Below are 20951 nucleotides of genomic sequence, written 5' to 3'. Positions count from 1 at the left end.
CACTCTCCCGGGTGGAGGTCGTGTCTTCTGAGAAAGTCTGCTTCTCAGTTGTCCACTCCGGGAATGAACACTGCTGACAGTGCTAACACATGATTTTCCGCCCATCGGAGAATCCTTGTGGCTTCTGCCATCGCCATCCTGCTTCTTGTGCAGCCCTGTCGGTTTACATGAGCGACCGCCATCACGTGATGTTGTCCGACTGGATCAGCACCGGCCGGTGTTGAAGCAGGGGTCTAGCCTGACTTAGGGCATTGTAAATGGCCCTCAGTTCCAGAATATTTATGTGTAGGGAAGTCTCCTGACTTTTCCATAGCCTTGGAAGTTCCTTCCCTGTGTGACTGCCCCCCAGCCTCGAAGGCTGGCATCCGTTGTCACCCGGACCCAGTCCTGTATGCCGAATCTGCGGCCCCCTAGAAGATGAGCACTCTGCAGCCACCACAACAGCAACACCCTGACCCTTGGAGACAGGGTTATCCGCCGATGCATCTGAAGATGCGACCCGGACCACTTGTCCAACAGATCCCACTGGAAAATCCTTGCATGGGACCTGGCGAAAGGAATTTCTTCGTAAGAAGCTACCATCCTTCCCAGGGCTCGCGTGCATTGATGCACCGACACCTGTATACATATTAGGAGGTCTCTGTCTAGAGACAACTCCTCCGGGAGAAACCCTTTTTTATCCTGTTCTGTGTCCAGAACCATACCCAGGAACAGTAGACGCGTCGTAGGAACCAGCTGCGACTTTGGACTATTCAGAATCCAGCCGTGCTGTTGTAGCACTTCCCGAGATAGTGCTACTCCGACTAACAACTGCTCCATGGACCTCACCTTTATAAGGAGATCGTCCAAGTACGGGATAATTATTTCGGCCATTACCTTGGTAAATACCTCGGTGCCGGGGACAGACCAATGGCAACGTCTGGAATTGGTAATGACAATCCTGTACCACAATATTGAGGTACTCCTGGTGAAGAGGGTAAATAGGGACATGCAGGTAATCATCCTTGATGTCCAGTGATACCATGAAATTCTCCAGGCTTGCAATAATCGCCCTGAGCGATTCCATTTTGAACTTGAACCTTCGTATATAAGTGTTCAAGGCTTTCAATTTTAGAATGGGTCTCACCGAACAGTCTGGTTTCGGTACCACAACATTTTGGAATAGTAACCCCGGCCTTGTTGAAGGAGGGGTACCTTGATTTCACCTGCTGGAAGTACAGCTTGTGAATTGCCGCCAGTACCACCTTTCTCCGAGGGCAGCCGGCAAGGCTGATGTGAGGTAACGGCGAGGGGGAGTCGCCTCGAACTCCAGCCTGTATCCCTGTGATACTATTTGCAGAACCTAGAGATCCACCTGTGGGCAAGCCCACTGGTCCCTGAAGTTCCCGAGACGCGCCCCTACCGCACCTGTCTCCACCTGTGGAGCCCCAGCGTCATGCGGTGGACTCAGAGGAAGCGGGGGAAGATTTTTGATCCTGGGAACTGGCTGCTGGTGCAGCTTCTTTTCCCTTCTTCCCTTGTCTCTGTGCAGAAAGGAAGCGCCTTTGAGCCGCTTGCTTTTCTGAAGCCGAAAGGACTGTACCTGAAAATACGGTGCTTTCTTAGGCTGTGAGGAAACCTGAGGTAGAAAATTCTTCCCAGCTGTTGCTGTGGATACGAGGTCCCAGAGACCATCCCCAAACAATTCCTCACCCTTATAAGGCAGAATCTCCATGTGCCTTTTACAGGCAGAATCACCTGTCCACTGCCGGGTTTCTAATACCCTCCTGGCAGAATGGACATTGCATTAATTCTGGATGCAAGCCGGCAAATATCCCTCTGTGCATCCTTTATATATAAGACAACGTCTTAAATATGCTCAAAATAAGCAAATATTATCCCTGTCTTAGCGTATTAATATTATCTGACAGGGTATCAGACCACGCTGCAGCAGCACTATTTATGCTGAGGCAATTGCAGGTTTCAGTATATAACCTGTGTGTAAATACAGACTTCAGGATCGCCTCCTGCTTTTTATCAGCAGGTTCCTTCAAGGTGGCCGTATCCTAAGACGGCAGTGCCACCTTTCGACAAACGTGTGAGCGCCTTATCCACCCTAAGGGATATCTCCCAACGTGACCTATCCTCTGGCGGGAAAGGGTACGCCATCAGTAACTTTTTAGAAATTACGAGTTTCTTATCGGGGGAAACAACGCTTCTTTACACACTTCATTCATTCATCTGCTGGGGGAACAAAACACTGGCTGCTTTTTCTCCCCAAAAATAAAACCCCTTTTATGTGGAAAATGCGTAACACATTTTTCATTGCCGAGATAATGTAACGGATGTTCCTAGTGGATTGTGTATATGTCTCACCCTCGTCGACACTGGAGTCAGACTCCGTGTCGACATCTGTGTCTGCCATCTGAGGTAACGGGCGCTTTTTTGAGCCCCTGATGGCCTTTGAGACGCCTGGGCAGGCACGGGCTGAGAAGCCGGCTGTCCCACAGCTGTTACGTCATCCAGCCTTTTATGTAAGGAGTTGACACTGTCGGTTTATACCTTCCACCTATCCAACCACTCTGGTGTCGGCCCCACAGGGGACTACATCCCATTTATCGGCCTCTGCTCCGCCTCCACGTAACCTTCCTCATCCAACATGTCGACACAGCCGTACCGACACCGCACACACACAGGGAATGCTCTGACTGAGGACAGGACCCCACAAAGTCCTTTGGGGAGACAGAGAGAGAGAGTATGCCAGCACACACCAGAGCACTATATAATACAGGGATTAACACAGAGTGATTTTTCCCCAAATAGCTGCTTGTATACATATATTGCGCCTAAATTTAGTGCCCCCCCTCTCTTTTTAACCCTTTGAGCCTGAAAACTACAGGGGAGAGCCTGGGGAGCTGTCTTCCAGCTGCACTGTGAAGAGAAAATGGCGCCAGTGTGCTGAGGGAGAAGCCCCGCCCCTTTTTCGGCGGACTTTCTCCCGCTTTTTCTGGAATACTGGCAGGGGTAATTTTACATCTATATAGCCTCTAGGACTATATATGATGTAGATTTGCCAGCCAAGGTGTCATATATTGCCCTCAGGGCGCCCCCCCCCCCAGCGCCCTGCACCCATCAGTGACCGGAGTGTGAGGTGTACATGAGGAGCAATGGCGCACAGCTGCAGTGCTGTGCGCTACCTTGGTGAAGACCTAAGTCTTCTGCCGCCGATTTTCCGGACTCTTCATGCTTCTGGCTCTGTAAGGGGGACGGCGGCGCGGCTCCGGGAACGAACACCAAGGTCGGGTCCTGCGGTCGATCCCTCTGGAGCTAATGGTGTCCAGTAGCCTAAGAAGCCCAAACTACCACCTGTTAGGTAGGTTCGCTTCTTCTCCCCTTAGTCCCTCGCTGCAGTGAGTCTGTTGCCAGCAGATCTCACTGTAAAATAAAAAACCTAAATATACTTTCTTTCTAGGAGCTCAGGAGAGCCCCTAGTGTGCATCCAGCTCAGCTGGGCACAAGAATCTAACTGAGGTCTGGAGGAGGGTCTTAGTGGGAGGAGCCAGTGCACACCAGGTAGTCCTAAAGCTTTCTTTAGTTGTGCCCAGTCTCCTGCGGAGCCGCTAATCCCCATGGTCCTTACGGAGTCCCAGCATCCACTTAGGACGTCAGAGAAAACTGGCTTAGGGGGAGGGGTCTCAGAGCTTCAAGACATTGAACAAGCTGTTGCGAAAGTGAGGACGCCCATGCTGTTTCATGGGTAGAAGAGTGGCTGAAAGCCCTTCCCTCTGAGAAGTAGCAAAACAGACAGACGATCGTGGTCTGGGGCCTGGGAGGAGAGAACCTCCATACAATGCAACAAGTGTGCAGTGCAGGAGCACCCCCCTCCCTGGGTGCCTTGCTCTGGGAAGACCTAATTAAAATCAGTTGTCCCCATCAATAATTCTGCTTAAAGCAGAATTTAAATGTTCTGTGCCTCGCTCAGCTTACCACCTATACCCACGGTTTAATGCCTGTGTCACCATAGATGAGAATGAAAAAAGCTGCTGGTAGATCTAGACTCCACATGAAACACAGGAAGCACTCCAAGCACGAGTGAGTCCAGAAGTTCTCCCGCAATTCAGAAGTAAGCCTTCCTGCTAATGATTTTGATGCTCAACCAACCAGCTAACATGTGACCCTCTTCAAAGGAACATTCTAAAAAGTTCTATTGGAAGTATGAGTGTTTTATAGGGAAGGGAACATCAGTATGTTAAGACTGAATGAGGCAGATTCAATTGTTGCCCCCATAAGGTCCGACACCTCTGCGCTAACTGGAGGTGCAAGAGGATGAAAATCTGGCACATTAAAAAGGAGAAATAACCATCAAGAAAAAAATTAAAAACACACACAACCACACCAGTGTGCACTAATGGAAGACAGACTTTATATTATACACCTTTTGATCATGCTTTTCTAATCTGTATCTTCACACACCAGGGGAAGTTTACTAGTCCCGTATCATGCTATCCAAGTTAGAGTTAAACTAATGCACATCAGGGTTGTATCATGGGGCCAGAAATGGGAGAAAGCTTTTCCCTCATGTCCAGGAAAGAGCCTCTTTGCACATGATGTGCCAAGCTGCAGGCAATGGGTGAAATCTATAAACACTACAGAACCAAATGCCAGAAGTTCAAACTCCATGGTATATACTTGATGTGGGACAGGCACCAACACTGACTATAGTGCAAGGGATCTTTCTGAACAAATCTTTCAACACTTAAATCAGGACATTAACAATATGTTCTCCCCATAAAACCCTGTTCGGCACATCACTGAAAAAAAGAGGATTTTGGTACTTACCGATAAATCCATTTCTCTGAATCCTCTAGGGGACACTGGAACAGTCTTATACAGTAGGGGTGTGAAGCCTGCAACCGGAGGTGTGGCACAATCTAAAATTAGCATTGTCTGCACAGCCGGCTCCTCCCCCTTCACATCCCTCCTCCCTCAGTTTGAAAAATTTGACTGAGAGAATAGGACATGATACTATAGCACCTGGCGAGGAACCGAACCGTACAACATATCGAACAGCGGCCAAGAACTCTTAACCGAAAACTAACACTGTTTGCACGAACTGTCTTAAAAAGAACTTTGAACACAGCAGGTTGACAGCACCGAGGCGGGCGTCCAGTGTCCCCTAGAGGATTCAGAGAAATGGATTTATCGGTAAGTACCAAAATCCTCTTTTCTCTTTCATCCACTAGGGGACACTGGAACAGTCTTATACAGTAGGGGACGTCCAAAGTTATCCCACAGGGAGGGACTGCTGTCGGTGGCCTGCAAAACTAAACGTCCGAACTTAGAATCTCCGGACGCAAAAGGTATCATACTTGTAAAATTACGCGAACGTGTGGGCTGAGGACCACATCGCCGCTCTGCAAAGTCGAGTAGTGGAAGCACCTCTGGCAGCCGCCCATGAGGCACCCACTGATCGGGTGGTATGAGCACCCGTCTGAACCAGAACCTGTTTACCACAGGAAAGATAAGCTTGCCGAATGGCCAATCCATCAAGACAAAGACTGCCTATATGTTGGCCAACCCTTCTTTGGATCATCAGATAGAACAAACAAATGGTCCGACTTTCTGAAGGACGACGTAACTTGTACGCATACTCTTAAAGCTCGGACAACATCCAAGGACACGTCCCCATCTGCGAAACCCTGGAAAGATGGGACCACAACTGGCTGGTTAACGTGAAACCCAAAAACCACCCTAGGAAGGAAATCTGCTTTTGTACGTAGTTCTGCCCTATCCTCATGAAAAATTAAAAAGGAACTTTTACACGATAAGGCTCCCAAAACAGAAACCCGCCTGGTCGAAGTCAAGGCAAGCAAAAATGTGACCTTCCTAGAGAGATTTCAGGTCTGGTCTTGCTAATGGCTCAAAAGTTGGTGATCTCAAAAATTTCAACATCAAAATGTAAGCCCCATGGTGCAGTGGGAGGATGAATAGGGGGTTAGTATCCTCAGAAATCCCTTGTAAAAAAAGGTTTGAACCTCTGGCAAGGATGCTAACCGCTGTGAAATAGGATGGAGAGAGACGAAAGTTGAGCCGTCAGAAAGCCCAGCATCAGTCCTACATCTAGACCGGCCTGAAGGAAAAGGTGAAGTCTGGATAAGTGGAAGTTTGTTGAATTCCACCCACGTTCTTAACACCAGTCCATGTACCTCTTCCAAATCCAGTAGTAGTGCATGGCAGTGACTGGCTTCCTAGTGGTAATCATCGTAGGAATCGCCGTTCTTGGTATCCCTTTGCTTTTTAAGATCTGTGTTTCAATAACCACGCCGTTAAATGCAGCCTGTTCAGGTCTGGGTGTAGGAACGGTCCAGAGATAGCAGGTCCTCTCTCTGAGGTGACCACCAAGGATCTTCCGCTAGTAACCCTCGCAGTACCAACTCCTGCGGGGCCAATCTGGTGCGATTAGAATCGCCCACACTCGTTCTCGTTTCAACCTTTTCAGAACCCTGGGTAAGAGTGGGAAAGGTGGAAAAATGTAAACCCTCCTATAACACCAGGAAGTGTTAATGCGTCCACCTCTTCTGCTGCTAGATCTCTTGTCCTGGACACCTATCTGGGCAGCTGATGGTTTTGCCGAGACGCCATTAGGTCGACTTGAGGTAGACCCCCATCTCCTCACCACCATGTCGCAAATCCGTGGATGTAGGCAGCACTCTCCCAGATGCATGTCCTGGCGACTGAGAGAACCTGCTTTCCAGTTTCCCACTCCTGGAATGACCACCACCAAGAGGATGGTGTTGCGCCTTTCTGACCACAATGGGATCCTTGCGGCTTCCTTCCATGTTAACACATTTATTTTTGGTTTCTCCCTGACTGCTTATGGTGCTGCCGTTGTGACATTGTCAAATGTTACTCCTTCACCAGGTCCTCGGCAAAGAGAAGATCATTGTAAACTGCTCTTAGTTCTAGAATGCTTACGGGTAGACTGCTGTCCTGTGACGTACAACTGGCCTGAAAACGATACCTTCCAGGACGGCACCCCAAAACTCTGAGACTGGCCTCCGTTGTGAGGATCCTCTAATACCAAACCTCGAATCTCTTGCCTGCAGCGAGATACTTGTGTAACGACCAAAGTAACGAGGTCCTGACCTGTGTCAACAAACGAATCCTTCGTGAAGCCAACGTTGAAGGAAACTTTTTTTTTTTTTTTTTAATTGCCTTTTTTTGTCTTGGATCACGTTCTCTGGGATAAAACCCCCTCAAGAGCCTAGTGTCTAGTATTAGACCTAGGAATTAAAACCTCTGCACTGGTATCGGGTTGGCTTTCATTTAGTTCACAATCCAGCCGTGTTGAATGAAAAATTGATGTGTTATCTGAGTATCCCTGAGATATATATATATATATATATATATATATATATATATATATTTTCCAACGCGAATCATAAATACGCTTGGTGAGAAGTCCAACTTTGCACATGAAGGTAAGCAGCCTCCATGTCCACGGACACCACTTCCTAAATCTGTAAACCGTTAGAAATTGGTTTACAAGTTTTATATGAGTATTGGCCTGACTGATTTGTGGCACCTCAAGAAGATATGAACAACATCCCGTCTCTTATTGAGAATCCGGAATTGGAAAAATTAAATGTGTGTGCCGTAGCTTTTGAATAGCAGTTTGTAGTGTTCCTGCTTCAGCGGATTCTGAGGCAATTCAGTTGTAAAGAAACAACTGAGGGCGTTGATGAAAGTCTATCTTGTAGCCCTGGGAAATAATCTAGTTGACTCAGACTACTGCCCATTGGAATATCTCCATGATACCCGGTAGGCAGAATGATTGATTCTTCCGCTGTGAAATCCACTTGTTTGATTCGTGGACCAAGGAAAACGTAGCCTCACAGGGAAATCGCTGTAACTATAACCGTTTTACCGAAGCACAAACAGTCTTCTGTGATAAGTACTTCTCTGTTGTGGTGGTCTTACACTCAAAGATGGATTTCAATGTTAAACCAACATACCTACGACACCTTGCCTGTTGCCAGACTAAGCAGGGGTGAGTTCCCAACGGTGAGATCTTTTCCCCTTCTGTTAGCCACAGAAAACCATTTGAGTGATATGGCTGAGGTCGGGATGCTCTTCTCAGTATATGCACAGCTAGGCACACTGTACTTGGGAATTTGGAAGACTTTACTGTTTCAATTAATGCTTCCAACGGTTCACTTTCTTTCTATAAGAGCCACCTCCACGTCCCACTTCTACTGTAGGCTAGGGAGGGGTCTCCGTACAGTTTTCGCACATTCTGTTATACCTGTGCGGATGGAGTAATCCTAACTACGAATTCCCTCCCGGTTGTGGATGGGCCCGCAGCCCATACACCAATGCAGACTATATGTCAGAGCATGTTTTCCTGACCGACGGACCATTGCCCCCTAATTGTGTGCCCATTCTCAACTGCCGCACACACCCGGGCTGGTAACTGTAGTGCTCTGGTTTTATTTGAGACACTAAAATAAATCCTTGTGGTCTTGTTTACTTTAGATAAACAAACATACCACTCAGCCGAAATTCCACCTTATTAAAATAGGAGTAGAAAGGACATTGAAATGTTGGGAGCTTTGAAGAGTATTTTCAATCAGCTGGAAATATTCAGTCTCCTACTAAAAAATAACTAAATAATTACTTAATCAAATAAATAGTAATTTATCTATCACCCACAAACCACCAACTGTTGTCCAGTTAAAGTTGAGTGGGTTGATATCTTCTGATGCTCCCTCCTCCGCCGGACCTGTCAGCAGCGTCCGTTGGGGGTATTATGTATAAATAAATATAGAGTTTTATGCAAGTCCAAGGTATACTGGAGTTACCTTACAGGAAATACGTTTGAGTGTTCTTGGTTGGTGCTTTTGTTGAAAACGCACCCCCACAGGACACTCTGCAGTGCTTTCTCCTTTTATAATAGGAATAAAAAGACCATAACATATGATGGGAACAAGGTACACTGGATTCATCCGGCTGTATTATTCTCTATACTGAAAAAAAATAAAAAACAGCAGCCTCGTTGCAACCCTCGCATAAGGTCAGGGTTGATATCCAGTCTGTCCCTTTATTTTCACAGGATCTTTGAATTAGAAGTCCTTTGAAAATATAACACAACATGCCTTTTAAAAACATATGGAAAATCCTTTGCATCAGAGACCTAACCTACAAGTGTCCAGCAGAGGGAGTATACTCCTTGTTTGTTATAAAAGGAACCCTCCCCGTTATGACTGTCCACTAATGGGGGCGTATACATTAGCGCCTTTTAAATGCTTAAAAATGGCCACCGGTGAAATTTTATTATATTAATAAAGCAGTGACATTTTATTATATTAATAAAGATCCCCCAGCGCCGTGTCCGTAAGCGCAGTGTTTCTAAACGGACGCTGACAGACCAGCGTGTCCTGCCGCATCTTTCACTCATCTCTTCCCCGTGCCGCGCTTTCCTGCGCTGGCGGAGTACGGGACACACACTTCCTCCCTGCCCTGTGAAGGAAAAGACTGCCGGACCTGCGGAGGGGGCCCGAGATTGTCGGCTCCGGCAGAGGGAGGTGGATACACTCTCCCTCCCCCCGTTCAGCAAAGGTCGCAGGAGGGCCGCCGGGCCCTTGCCGCGGCCGTATAGAGCACTGGAGTGCGGAGGAGGGTGTTCCGGGAGACAGTCTGCCTCAGTCTTCCCCTTCCACCCCGTGATCAGTGAAGGGCGCGCCGAGGCGCTGCGGCTGAGAGCTGCGATGTCATCTGAGAGGAGGAGAGGGGGGACGGCGGGGGGATGCTGCGCTGCTATCTGCTCAGCTACTCTCCCCGCTCAGGTTCCCATTACCTCAGCGGAAGGCAGCAGCGTGAAGCAGGTCTCTGGAGCTGGCCTCTGTTTATCTAGTCAGACCCGGTTTAAATATGGGTCTCCTTTTAACATCTAAGCCTGGCCAGCATTTTAATACAGTTTCAGGTGGGATTAAAAACCCCAGTAAATTCATTTTAACCCTATATCTTCTATTAACTAGGTCCCTGATTACCAACAGTACTCACAGTTATGGGAGTCCTATGGCAATGCAAAAAAAAAAAAAAAAAGAATTTACTCACCGGTAATTCTATTTCTCGTAGTCCGTAGTGGATGCTGGGAACTCCGTAAGGACCATGGGGAATAGCGGGCTCCGAAGGAGGCTGGGCACTCTAGAAAGATCTTAGACTACCTGGTGTGCACTGGCTCCTCCCACTATGACCCTCCTCCAAGCCCCAGTTAGGTACTGTGCCCGGACGAGCGTACACAATAAGGAAGGATTTTGAATCCCGGGTAAGACTCATACCAGCCACACCAATCACACCGTACAACTCGTGATATGAAACACAGTTAACAGTATGAAACAATAGAGCCTCTCAACAGATGGCTCAACAATAACCCGATTTAGTTAACAATAACTATGTACAAGTATTGCAGATAAACCGCACTTGGGATGGGCGCCCAGCATCCACTACGGACTACGAGAAATAGAATTACCGGTGAGTAAATTCTTATTTTCTCTAACGTCCTAGTGGATGCTGGGAACTCCGTAAGGACCATGGGGATGATACCAAAGCTCCCAAACGGGCGGGAGAGTGCGGATGACTCTGCAGCACTGAATGAGAGAACTCCAGGTCCTCCTCAGCCAGGGTATCAAATTTGTAGAATTTTGCAAACGTGTTTGCCCCTGACCAAGTAGCTGCTCGGCAAAGTTGTAAAGCCGAGACCCCTCGGGCAGCCGCCCAAGATGAGCCCACCTTCTTTGTGGAATGGGCATTGACAGATTTTGGCTGTGGCAGGCCTGCCACAGTATGTGCAAGCTGAATTGTACTACAAATCCAACGAGCAATAGTCTGCTTAGAAGCAGGAGCACCCAGCTTATTAGGTGCATATAGGATAAACAGCGAGTCAGATTTTCTGACTCTAGCCGTTCTGGAAACATATTTTCAGTGCCCTGACAACGTCTAGCAACTTGGAGTCCTCCAAGTCCCTAGTAGCCTAGGCACCACAATAGGCTGGTTCAGGTGAAACGCTGACACCACCTTTGGGAGAAACTGGGGACGAGTCCTCAATTCTGCCCTATCCATATGGAAAATCAAATAAGGGCTTTTACAAGACAAAGCTGCCAACTTTGATACTCGCCTGGCAGAAGCCAAGGCCAATAACATAACCACCTTCCACGTGAGATATTTCAGATCCACGGTTTTTAGTGGTTCAAACCAATGTGATTTTAAGAAACTCAACACCACGTTGAGATCCCAAGGTGCCACAGGAGGCACAAACGGGGGCTGACTCTGCAGCACTCCTTTTATAAATGTCTGAACTTCAGGTACTGAAGCTAGTTCTTTTTGAAAGAAAATCGACAGAGCCGAGATCTGTACCTTAATGGAACCCAATTTAAGGCCCATAGTCACTCCTGCTTGCAGGAAATGCAGAAATCGACCTAGTTGAAATTCCTCTGTTGGGGCCCTTTCGGCCTCACACCATGCAACATATTTTCGCCATATGCGGTGATAATGAGTTGCTGTAACCTCTTTCCTGGCTTTAGTAAGCGTAGGAATGACTTCCTCCGGAATGCCCTTTTCCTTCAGGATCCGGCGCTCAACCGCCATGCCGACAAACGCAGCCGCGGTAAGTCTTGGAACAGACAGGGCCCCTGCTGCCGCAGGTCCTGTCTGAGTGGCAGAGGCCATGGGTCCTCTGATATAAATTCTTGAAGTTCTGGGTACCAAGCTCTTCTTGGCCATCCACGAGTATCGTTCTTACTCCTCGCCTTATTATTCTCAGTACCTTTGGTATGAGAGGCAGAGGGGAGAACACATAAACCGACTGGTACACCCACGGTGTTACCAGAGCGTCCATAGCTATCGCCTGAGGGTCCCTTGACCCGGTGCAATATCTTTTATAGCTTTTTGTTAAGGCGGGACGCCATCATGTCCACCTGTGGCCTTTCCCAATGGTGTACAATCCTATTGGAAGACTTCTGGAGGAAGTCCCCATTCTCCCGGGTGGAGGTCGTGTCTGTTGAGAAGATCTGCTTCCCAGTTGTCCACTCCGGGAATGAACACTGCTGACAGTGCTAACACATGATTTTCCGCCTATCGGAGAATCCTTGTGGCTTCTGCCATCACCATCCTGCTTCTTGTGCCGCCCTGTTGGTTTACATGGGCGACTGCCGTGATGTTGTCTGATTGGATCAGTACCGGCTTTGAAGCAGAGGCCTTGCCGGCCTCAGGGCATTGTAAATGGCCCTCAGGTCCAGAATATTTATGTGTAGGGAAATAACCTGACTTGACCAAAGTCCCTGGAAATTTCTTCCCTGTGTGACTGCCTCCCAGCCTCAAAGGCTGGAATCCATGGTCACTAGGACCTAGTCCTGTATGCCGAAACTGCGGCCCTCTTGAAGATGGGCACTCTGCAGCCACCACAGTAGAGATACCCTGGTCCTTGGAGACAGGGTTATCAGCCTATGCATCGGAAGATGCGATCCGGACCACTTGTCCAACAGGTCCCTCTGAAAAGTTCTTGTATGGAACCTGCCTAATGGGATTGCTTCGTAGGAAGCTACCATTTTTCCCAGGACTCGCGTGCAATGATGCACTGCTACCTATTTTGGCTTCAGGAGGTCTCTGACTAGAGATGACAACTCCTTGGCTTTCTCCTCCGGGAGAAACAATTTCTGGTTTATGTCCAGAACCATCCCCAGGAACAGTAGACGTGTCATAGGAACCAGCTGTGACTTTGGACTGTTTAGAATCCAACCATGCTGTTGTAGCACTTTCCAAAATAGTGCTACCCCGACTACCAACTGCTCCTTGGACCTCGCCCTTATAACGAGATTGTCCAAGTACGGGATAATTACAACTCCCTTTTTTTTGAAGGAGTATCAACATCTCGGCCATTACCTTGATAAAACACCCTCGGTGCCATGTACAGTCCAAACGGCAGTGTCTGGACTTGGTAATGGTAATCCTGTACCACAAATCTGAGGTACTCCTGGAGAGGATGGTAAATGGGGACATGCAGGTAAGCATCCTTGATGTCCCAGGATACCATGTAATCCCCCTCGTCCAGGCTTGGAATAACCGCCCTGAGCGATTCCATCTTGAACTTGAATTTTTGTGTTCAAGGATTTTAAATATAAAATGGGTCACACCGAACCATGCGGTTTCGGTACCCCAACCCGTGTGGAATAGTAACCCCGTCCTTGTTGAAGTAGGGGCACCTTGAGTATTACCTGCTGGGAATACCGCTTATTAATTGCCTCTAGCACAGCCTCCCTGCCTGAGGGAGTTGTCAGCAAGGCATATTTTAGGAAACGGCTGGGGGGAGACATCTCGAATTCCAGCTTGTACCCCTGAAATACTACTTGAAAGAAACAGGGATCCACCTGTGAGCGAGCCCACTAATTGCTGAAATTTTTGAGACGGCCCCCCACCGTACCTGGCTACACCTGTGGAGCACCCGCGTCATGGTGTGGCCTCACAGGAGGCGGGGGAAGAATCTTGATTCTGGGAACAGGCTGACTGGTGCAGCTTTTTTCCCCTTGTCTCTGTACAGAAAGGAAGCGCCATTTGACCCGCTTGCTTTTCTGAAGCCGAAAGGACTGTACCTTTGTCTGTGAGGAAACCTGAGGTAAAATTATTTCTTCCCAGCAGTTGCTGTGGATACGAGGTCCCAGAGACCATCCCCAAATAATTCCTCACCCTTATAAGGCTCTCTATGCGCTTTTTAAGTCAGCATCACCTGTCCAGTGACAGGTCTCTAATACCCTCCTGACAGAATGGACATTACATTTATTTTGGATGCCAGCCGGCAAAATATCCCTCTGTGCATCCCCCATATATAAGACGACGTCTTTAATATGTTTTTATGTTTGCCAACTAGTATCCCTGTTTGACAGGGTCACCGACCACGCTGCAGCAGCACTATCTGCAGGTCTCAGTCTAGTACCTGAGTGTGTAAATACAGACTTCAGGATAGCCTCCTGTTTTTTATCAACAGGCACCTATTAAAGTGGCCGTATCCTAAGACGGCAGTGCCACCTTTTTTTTTTTTTTTTGACAAACGTGTGAGCGCCTTATCCACCCTAGGGGATATCTCCCAGCGTAACTTATCCACCTGGCGGGAAAGGGTACGCCATCAGTAACTTTTTATAAATTACCAGTTTCTTAACGGGGGAACCCACGCTTTCACACACTTCATTTATTCATCTGATGGGGGAACAAAACACTGCCTGTTTTTTCTCCCCAAACCTAAAACCCATTTTTAGAGGTGCTAGGGTTAAAGTCAGAAATGTATAACACATTTTTTATTGCCGGGATCACGTCACGGATGTTCCTAGTGGATTGTGTATATGTCTCAACCTTGTCGACACTGGAGTCAGACTCCGTGTCGACATCTGTGTCTGCCATCTGAGAGAGCGGGCGTTTTTGAGCCCCTGATGGCCTTTGAGACGCCTGGGCAGGCGCGGGCTGCGAAGCCGGCTGTCCCACAGCTGTTACGTCATCCACCCTTTTATGTAAGGAGTTGACACTGTCGGTTAATACCTTTCACCTATCCATCCACTCTGGTGTCGGCCCCACAGGGGGCGACATCACATATATCGGCCTCTGTTCTGTCACCATATAAGCCTCCTCATTCAACATGTCGACACAGCCGTACCGACACACCGCAGACACACAGGGAATGCTCTAAACGAGGACAGGACCCACAAAAGCCCTTTGGGGGGACAGAGTAAGAGTATGCCAGCACACACCAGAGCGCTATATATATACAGGGACTAACTGAGTTATGTCCCTAATAGCTGCTTTTTATATAATATACTGTATACAGTGCCAATTTTAATGCCCCCCCTCTCTTTTCCCTCTTACTGTACTGTAGTAATTGCAGGGAAGAGCCAGGGAGCTTCCTTCCAGCCGAGCTGTGAGGGAAAAATGGCGCCAGTGTGCTGAGGAGATAGGCTCCGCCCCTTTTTCGCGGCCTATTCTCCCGTTTTTTATGGAATTCTGGCAGGGGTATTTACCTCATATATAGCCCCTGGGGCCATATATTGAGGTATTTTAGCCAGCCAAGGTGTTTTTATTGCTGCCTCAGGCGCCCCCCCCAGCGCCCTGCACCCTCAGTGACCGGAGTGTGAAGTGTGTGAGAGGAGCAATGGCGCACAGCTGCAGTGCTGTACGCTACCTTGGTGAAGACAGAGTCTTCATGCCGCCGATTTTCCGGACCATCTTCTTGCTTCTGGCTCTGTAAGGGGGACGGCGGCGCGGCTCCGGGACCGAACATCAAGGCTGGGCCTGCGGTCGATCCCTCTGGAGCTAATGGTGTCCAGTAGCCTAAGAAGCCCAATCCGGCTGCAAGCAGGCGAGTTCGCTTCTTCTCCCCTTAGTCCCTCGCTGCAGTGAGCCTGTTGCCAGCAGGTCTCACTGAAAATAACAAATTCTAAGACTATAACTTTCTAAGAGCTCAGGAGAGCCCCTAGTGTGCATCCAACCTCGGCCGGGCACGAAATCTAACTGGGGCTTGGAGGAGGGTCATAGTGGGAGGAGCCAGTGCACACCAGGTAGTCTAAGATCTTTCTAGAGTGCCCAGCCTCCTTCTGAGCCCGCTATTCCCCATGGTCCTTACGGAGTTCCCAGCATCCACTAGGACGTTAGAGAAATAAAAAAAATTGATGCTTCGGATTTTCTGAAGGAGAGAGATGCAGATCCCCTTTAGTAGGGATCATTGTCTCTTTTCAAGACTTTTGTCCCCCTTTTCATTAGGTTGACGCAGCCTTAGTGATGCTCTTTTGTAATGGAGCAGGAGCTCCCTTCTGTGCCTTGTACCTCCTAGGCACAATTTTTCAAACTGAGGGAGGAGGGATATGAAGGGGGAGGAGCCGGATGTGCAGACAAAGCTAAGTTTAGATTGTGCCGCACCTCCGGTTGCAAGCTTCACACCCCTACTGTACAAGAATGTTCCAGTGTCCCCTAGTGGATGAAAGAGAAAAAGTTTAAAATGTTTCTGTATAAGAGATGGGGGATTTCTTACATTTTAAAATATTGCACTAACTGTGGGTTAGTAGGTCAGTAATGCAAGAAAAGACAGTACCTTGATGGTGGGTAAGATGGAGGGGCATTCACCTGCTGCACCGAGTAGCTGGCTGGGACCTGGGGATAGCTATAGCTGCTTTGACTGTAACCCAGGCTGGGCTGGGCATAGGTGGCTGTACTTGGCGGAGGCTGGCTGGTGTCCGCTGGTTTGCTTCCATCTTGAGGTCTTGGGACAGAGGTGATGGGGAAAAAAAAAGGGCCCATTTAAAAAATAAAAAAAGGTTTCACCAATATAGCATCCAGAATGACAATAAGTGATTTCTTCTATAATGCTAGCAAGTCACAAAATAGGGATTTTTGTTTACTTACCGTAAAATCTCTCTCTCAGAGTCCATCTGGGGGACGCTGCTCCGTTACTTGTGGGGTTAGGGGTGTGTGGTAGTGGAGTTTGGCACGGAATCTATTAAACAAACTGCCTCCTCCCCCCTCTAACCCCTCCCTGCCCAGCCATCAACTCAGTTAACGTTTGGCCAAGCCAAAGGAGAGAGACCAGAACAAAAAAAACAAATAAACCAGACAAACTTACGGGAGGGATCGCAGCGTCCCCAGATGGACTCAGAAAGATTTTACGGTAAGTAAACAAAAATCCCTATTTCTCCGTCTTCCATCTGGGGGACGCTGCGCAGTTACTTGTGGGATTTCCCAAAGCAAGCTAATGAGAGGAGGGAGACGTGGACGGCATAGCAGTCTGTAAAATACGACACCCAACAGAGGCAGTCTCTAAGCCAAAAGTATGAAAACGGTAAAACTTTGTGAAAGTATGGACTGACGATCAGGTCGCCGCCCTGCACAGCTGCTCAATAGATGCACCACCGCGAACAGCCCAAGAGGCTCCAACAGCTCTAGTCGAATGAGCTCTAATCGAGTCAAGAACCGAAACATTTGAAGACACGTATGCCTGTCTGATGGCCGAAGTTACCCAACGGGCCACAGTGTTCTTGGAAGCCGGCCAACCTCGTTTGGGAGCATCAATCAATACCAACAAGGTATCCGTACGACGGAAAGATTCCGTGCGAGACAAATAAATACGTAAGGCCCGAACAACATCCAAGAGAGCCAAATGGGAGTTCTCCCCGGAAGACGACGAAGCAAATGCTGGAAGAACAATGTCCTGATTTAAAATGGAAGGCCGAAACAACCTTTGGAAGGAAAGAAGACTTAGTCCGCAGAACCACCCGGTTATCATGAAAAACTAACAAGGGTGGCCTGCAAGAAAGAGCCGCCAACTCAGACACTCGTCTAGCTGAGGCAATAGCCAAAAGAAAATCAACTTTTAGTGTTAGATAACGTAGTTCTACAGATTCCAAAGGCTCAAATTGAGATTTTTGAAGGGCCGTAATGACCCAAGTTTAAATCCCAGGGAGGAACAAAAGGTGGTTGAATCCGAAGAACTCCCTGAAGGAATGTCTGAACCTCTGGAATGATCGCTAGTTTCTTTTGAAAAAGAACCGACAAGGCCGAAACCTGACCCTTTAGTGAAGAAAGCCTCAGACCCTTATCGAGACCCTCCTGAAGGAAAGATGGTAGGCGAGGAAGTTTAAACAAATGCGGAGTCAAGCCCCGCTTTTCGCACCAAGCAATGTAAATACGCCATACCCTATGGTAAATGCCAGAAGTCACCGGTTTCCTAGCCTGAATCATCGTCTGCACAACAGAACAAGAAAGGACCTTTAGCTCTTAAAATGTTGGATTCAAGAACCAAGCCGTCAAAGCCAGCAGACTTAAATCTGGGTGGCGACAAGGTCCTTGAAGAAGATCTGGTCGCAGGGGGATACGAAAGGGGTCCCCGACGACCATGCGTTGCAATAGTGTACCACTGTCGGCGCGGCCAATCTGGAGCCACCAGAATTATTGCGAGACATTCTTGCTTGCCGAATGCGTTGAAGTAGATGTGGAATTGGCGGAAACGCTTATCCCAGTTGAAACTGCCACGGGGCTGTTAGAGCATCGAAAAGAAATGTTTGAGGATCCAGAGTCTGCGAGCCGTAGTGAGGAAGCTTCTTGTTGAGACGAGACGCCATTAGGTCTACGTCAGGCATTCCCCAGCGGGCCACTAGAGAAACACTTCCTGGTGAAGTTCCCACTCTCCCGGATGAATTGTGTGAAGACTCAAAAAATCCGCTTCCCAGTTCTCGACTCCTGGAATGTGAATTGCGGATATTACCGGAACCCAACGTTCCGCCCACGTGAGAATCAGAGCGACTTCTCTCATGGCGGACCAGCTTCGAGTTCCTCCCTGTTTGTTTATGTAAGCCACTGCTGTGGCATTGTCGGACTGCACACGAACTGGATGACCTTGTATCATGGTTTGAACCTGAAGGAGTACATACCGGATTGCCCTCAACTCCAGAATGTTGATCTGTAATTTCGACTGACTGTTCCAGCGCCCTTGGAAGTGATGAGTCTGGAACACTGCTCCCCAACTGCTGAGGCTTGCATCCGTGGTGACCATCATCCAAGACCAAAACATGAACGGTGCTCCTTTTCTCAAATTGTGACTGTGAAGCCACCAGTGAAGTGACAGTCTTTACCGACAAGCGGATCAACTGCAATTCGAGACGCAGTTCCATCCGAGTCCAACAGCTGAGAATCTGAGCCTGAAGAGGTCGGGCATGAAATCTGGCGTATGGGACTGCCTCGAAGGAAGACACCATCTTGCCTAACACCTGCATGCATCTGAGGACCGACACTACCGGTAAGTGCAATAGGGTCCGAATTCTGGACTGCAGATCCTGAATCTTCTCCGAAGGAAGAAACACCTTCTGGCTGCTGGTGTCGAATAAAAGTACCAGAAAAATAATTTTCTGGGAAGGGAGTAAAGACTACTTTGGAAAGTTTATTATCCATCCGAATGACTGCAGAGTCTCTATCGTTAGACGCAGGTTCTGATGGTCAAGGCCTCGTCAGAGGCGATTCTCTAACAGATCGCCCAAGTATGGAGTGATGTTGACCCCCTGACAACGGAGAACCGCTACTATATGACCCATGACTTTTGTAAACACCCGAGGAGCCGTGGATAGACCAAAGGGAAGAGCCTGAAACTGAAAATGCCAAGGTCAGACTGCAAATCTCAGAAGAGATTGATGACCTATCCAAATAGGGACATGTAGGTAGGCGTCTTTTATGTCTATTGAAGCCAAATATTCCCCTGGCTCCTTGGTGGCGATAATTGAGCGAATGAAATCCATTTTGAATTTTTGGGTTGAGAGATACGGGTTGAGGGCTTTGAGATTCAGAATGTGTCGAAACAAACCGTCCGGTTTGTCCGCGAGAAAAAGACCCGAGTAAAAACCCCGACCCTCTGTTGAGTGGGAACCGGAAGGATTACTCCATTTTGTAAGAGGGTTGCAGTTGCCTGAAGAGCTTGACGTCTGGAGGGATCGTCTGGGAGAGGGGTGACGAACAGACGGTATGGAACTGGTTCTTCGAGATCCAACATTTATCCTCTGGATATGACCCCCATTAACCACCGATCTGGTTTCGACAGGAGCCACACGTCCCTGAACTACAGTAACCGAGCCCCAACCTTCATCGATCCCTCCTGAAGTCCTGAAACGTCATGCATCAGGCTTGTCGGCAGGCTTACTGGCAGGTCTGCGAGTAGCCCGAGATCCTCTACCTCTGAATGACCCTCTTCGTGGAAATCTGGAGAAAGCACGAAAGGAATGGAAACTAACTCTGCCCTGCGTACGAAAGGACCGAAACCTCGTAGGTTTCGGTTTTTGAGGCGCAGATGGAAGAAAGGGGCTCTTTCCTCCTGTAGTATCTGAAATAATCTTCTTTAACTCCGACCCAAAAAGAAACTCCCCTTCAAAAGGGAACTGCCGTCAAGGTCTGCTTCGAGTACGAATCAGCATTCCAAACCCTAAGCCAAAGAGACCGTCTTGCCGACACTGTCAAGGCAGAAACACAGGACTGTAGCGCAACAGAATCTAACAAGGCCTCACCCACATAAGCAAGAGCCTCCGAGATCTGTTCTGCTAATTGAATGGCTTCCGACGAATCGTCCGATTGCATTCCAGATACGACCTGTGCTAGCCATTCATCCACGGCCTTAAGGACCCAGGCTCCAGCAAGAATTGGACGTAGAGAGAGACACCTGATAAAGAAAACAGATTTTAGTATTGCTTCTATCTTCCTATCTGTAGGGTCTTTTAAAGTCACGGACTGTACAGAAGGAATAACCATAGCTTTTGCCAAATGTGAAATAGGAGCATCTACCTTTGGGGCTGTTTCCCAAAATTTTTGTATCTTCCTCCGTAAAAGGATATAGAAAATTTTCTTAGGAGCCTGGAAACGAGAATCCGGTTTAAGCCAGGGTTCTTTTAAAATATATGTAAAATGAGAGTAAGGAGGGAAGGCAGTAACTTGTCTTTTCTGTCGTTTGAAAAAGGCAGAGGAAGTCTCCGCCACTGCCGTATCCTGAATATTAAGAGTTTGACGAATGGCTTCTATCAGCAATCTAACACCTGAGCTAGTAGATAGCTCCTAGTCTTCCCAAGCCGAAACTTCGTCCCATTCAGGATCTACCTCCCCCTCTTCCAATGGAGATGTCAGAGAACCCAACTCCTCCCCCGGAAATGTTATAGCTGGTAACTGTTGTGGTCGTTTAGTAGCAGTGGAACTGCTGGCAGAGTTTACAAACTTATTTAAAGAATGAGTTAAATCAGTAAGACACTTGCCCATATTCTGGGCCCACAGAGGCTCCACCCGAGTTTGAGCAGATTCAGCCTCCGATCTAGACTGACGCAAATCCGAAATGGCATCCACCATGTTCTTGGCTCATGGGGGCATAGACTGATCTGTGGAACATCCCTGCTGATCCACCACTGATGCATCAAAGC

At 48.2% G+C, this 20951-nt stretch overlaps 1 protein-coding gene across 4 annotated transcripts in view; it reads right to left on the bottom strand.

Moving 5' to 3' along the window:
- EWSR1 (EWS RNA binding protein 1) overlaps positions 1 to 20951 on the bottom strand; it is a 150442-nt gene that overhangs the window by 78573 nt on the left and 50918 nt on the right. For 3 of the 4 annotated variants that reach the window (XM_063913331.1, XM_063913332.1, XM_063913334.1), the window contains exon 6: positions 16106 to 16273. The exons of the other annotated variant lie outside the window; for it this stretch is intronic. In XM_063913331.1, the coding sequence (XP_063769401.1) occupies positions 16106 to 16273 (168 nt within the window). The remainder of the gene's footprint in view (positions 1 to 16105; positions 16274 to 20951) is intronic. 4 annotated transcript variants of the gene reach the window in all.

Source organism: Pseudophryne corroboree, chromosome 1, assembly GCF_028390025.1.
Source record: "Pseudophryne corroboree isolate aPseCor3 chromosome 1, aPseCor3.hap2, whole genome shotgun sequence".
Classification (NCBI taxonomy): domain Eukaryota; kingdom Metazoa; phylum Chordata; class Amphibia; order Anura; family Myobatrachidae; genus Pseudophryne; species Pseudophryne corroboree.
The sequence above is the reverse complement of the archived record's forward strand: the minus strand, read 5'-3'. Positions and strand labels throughout refer to the sequence as shown.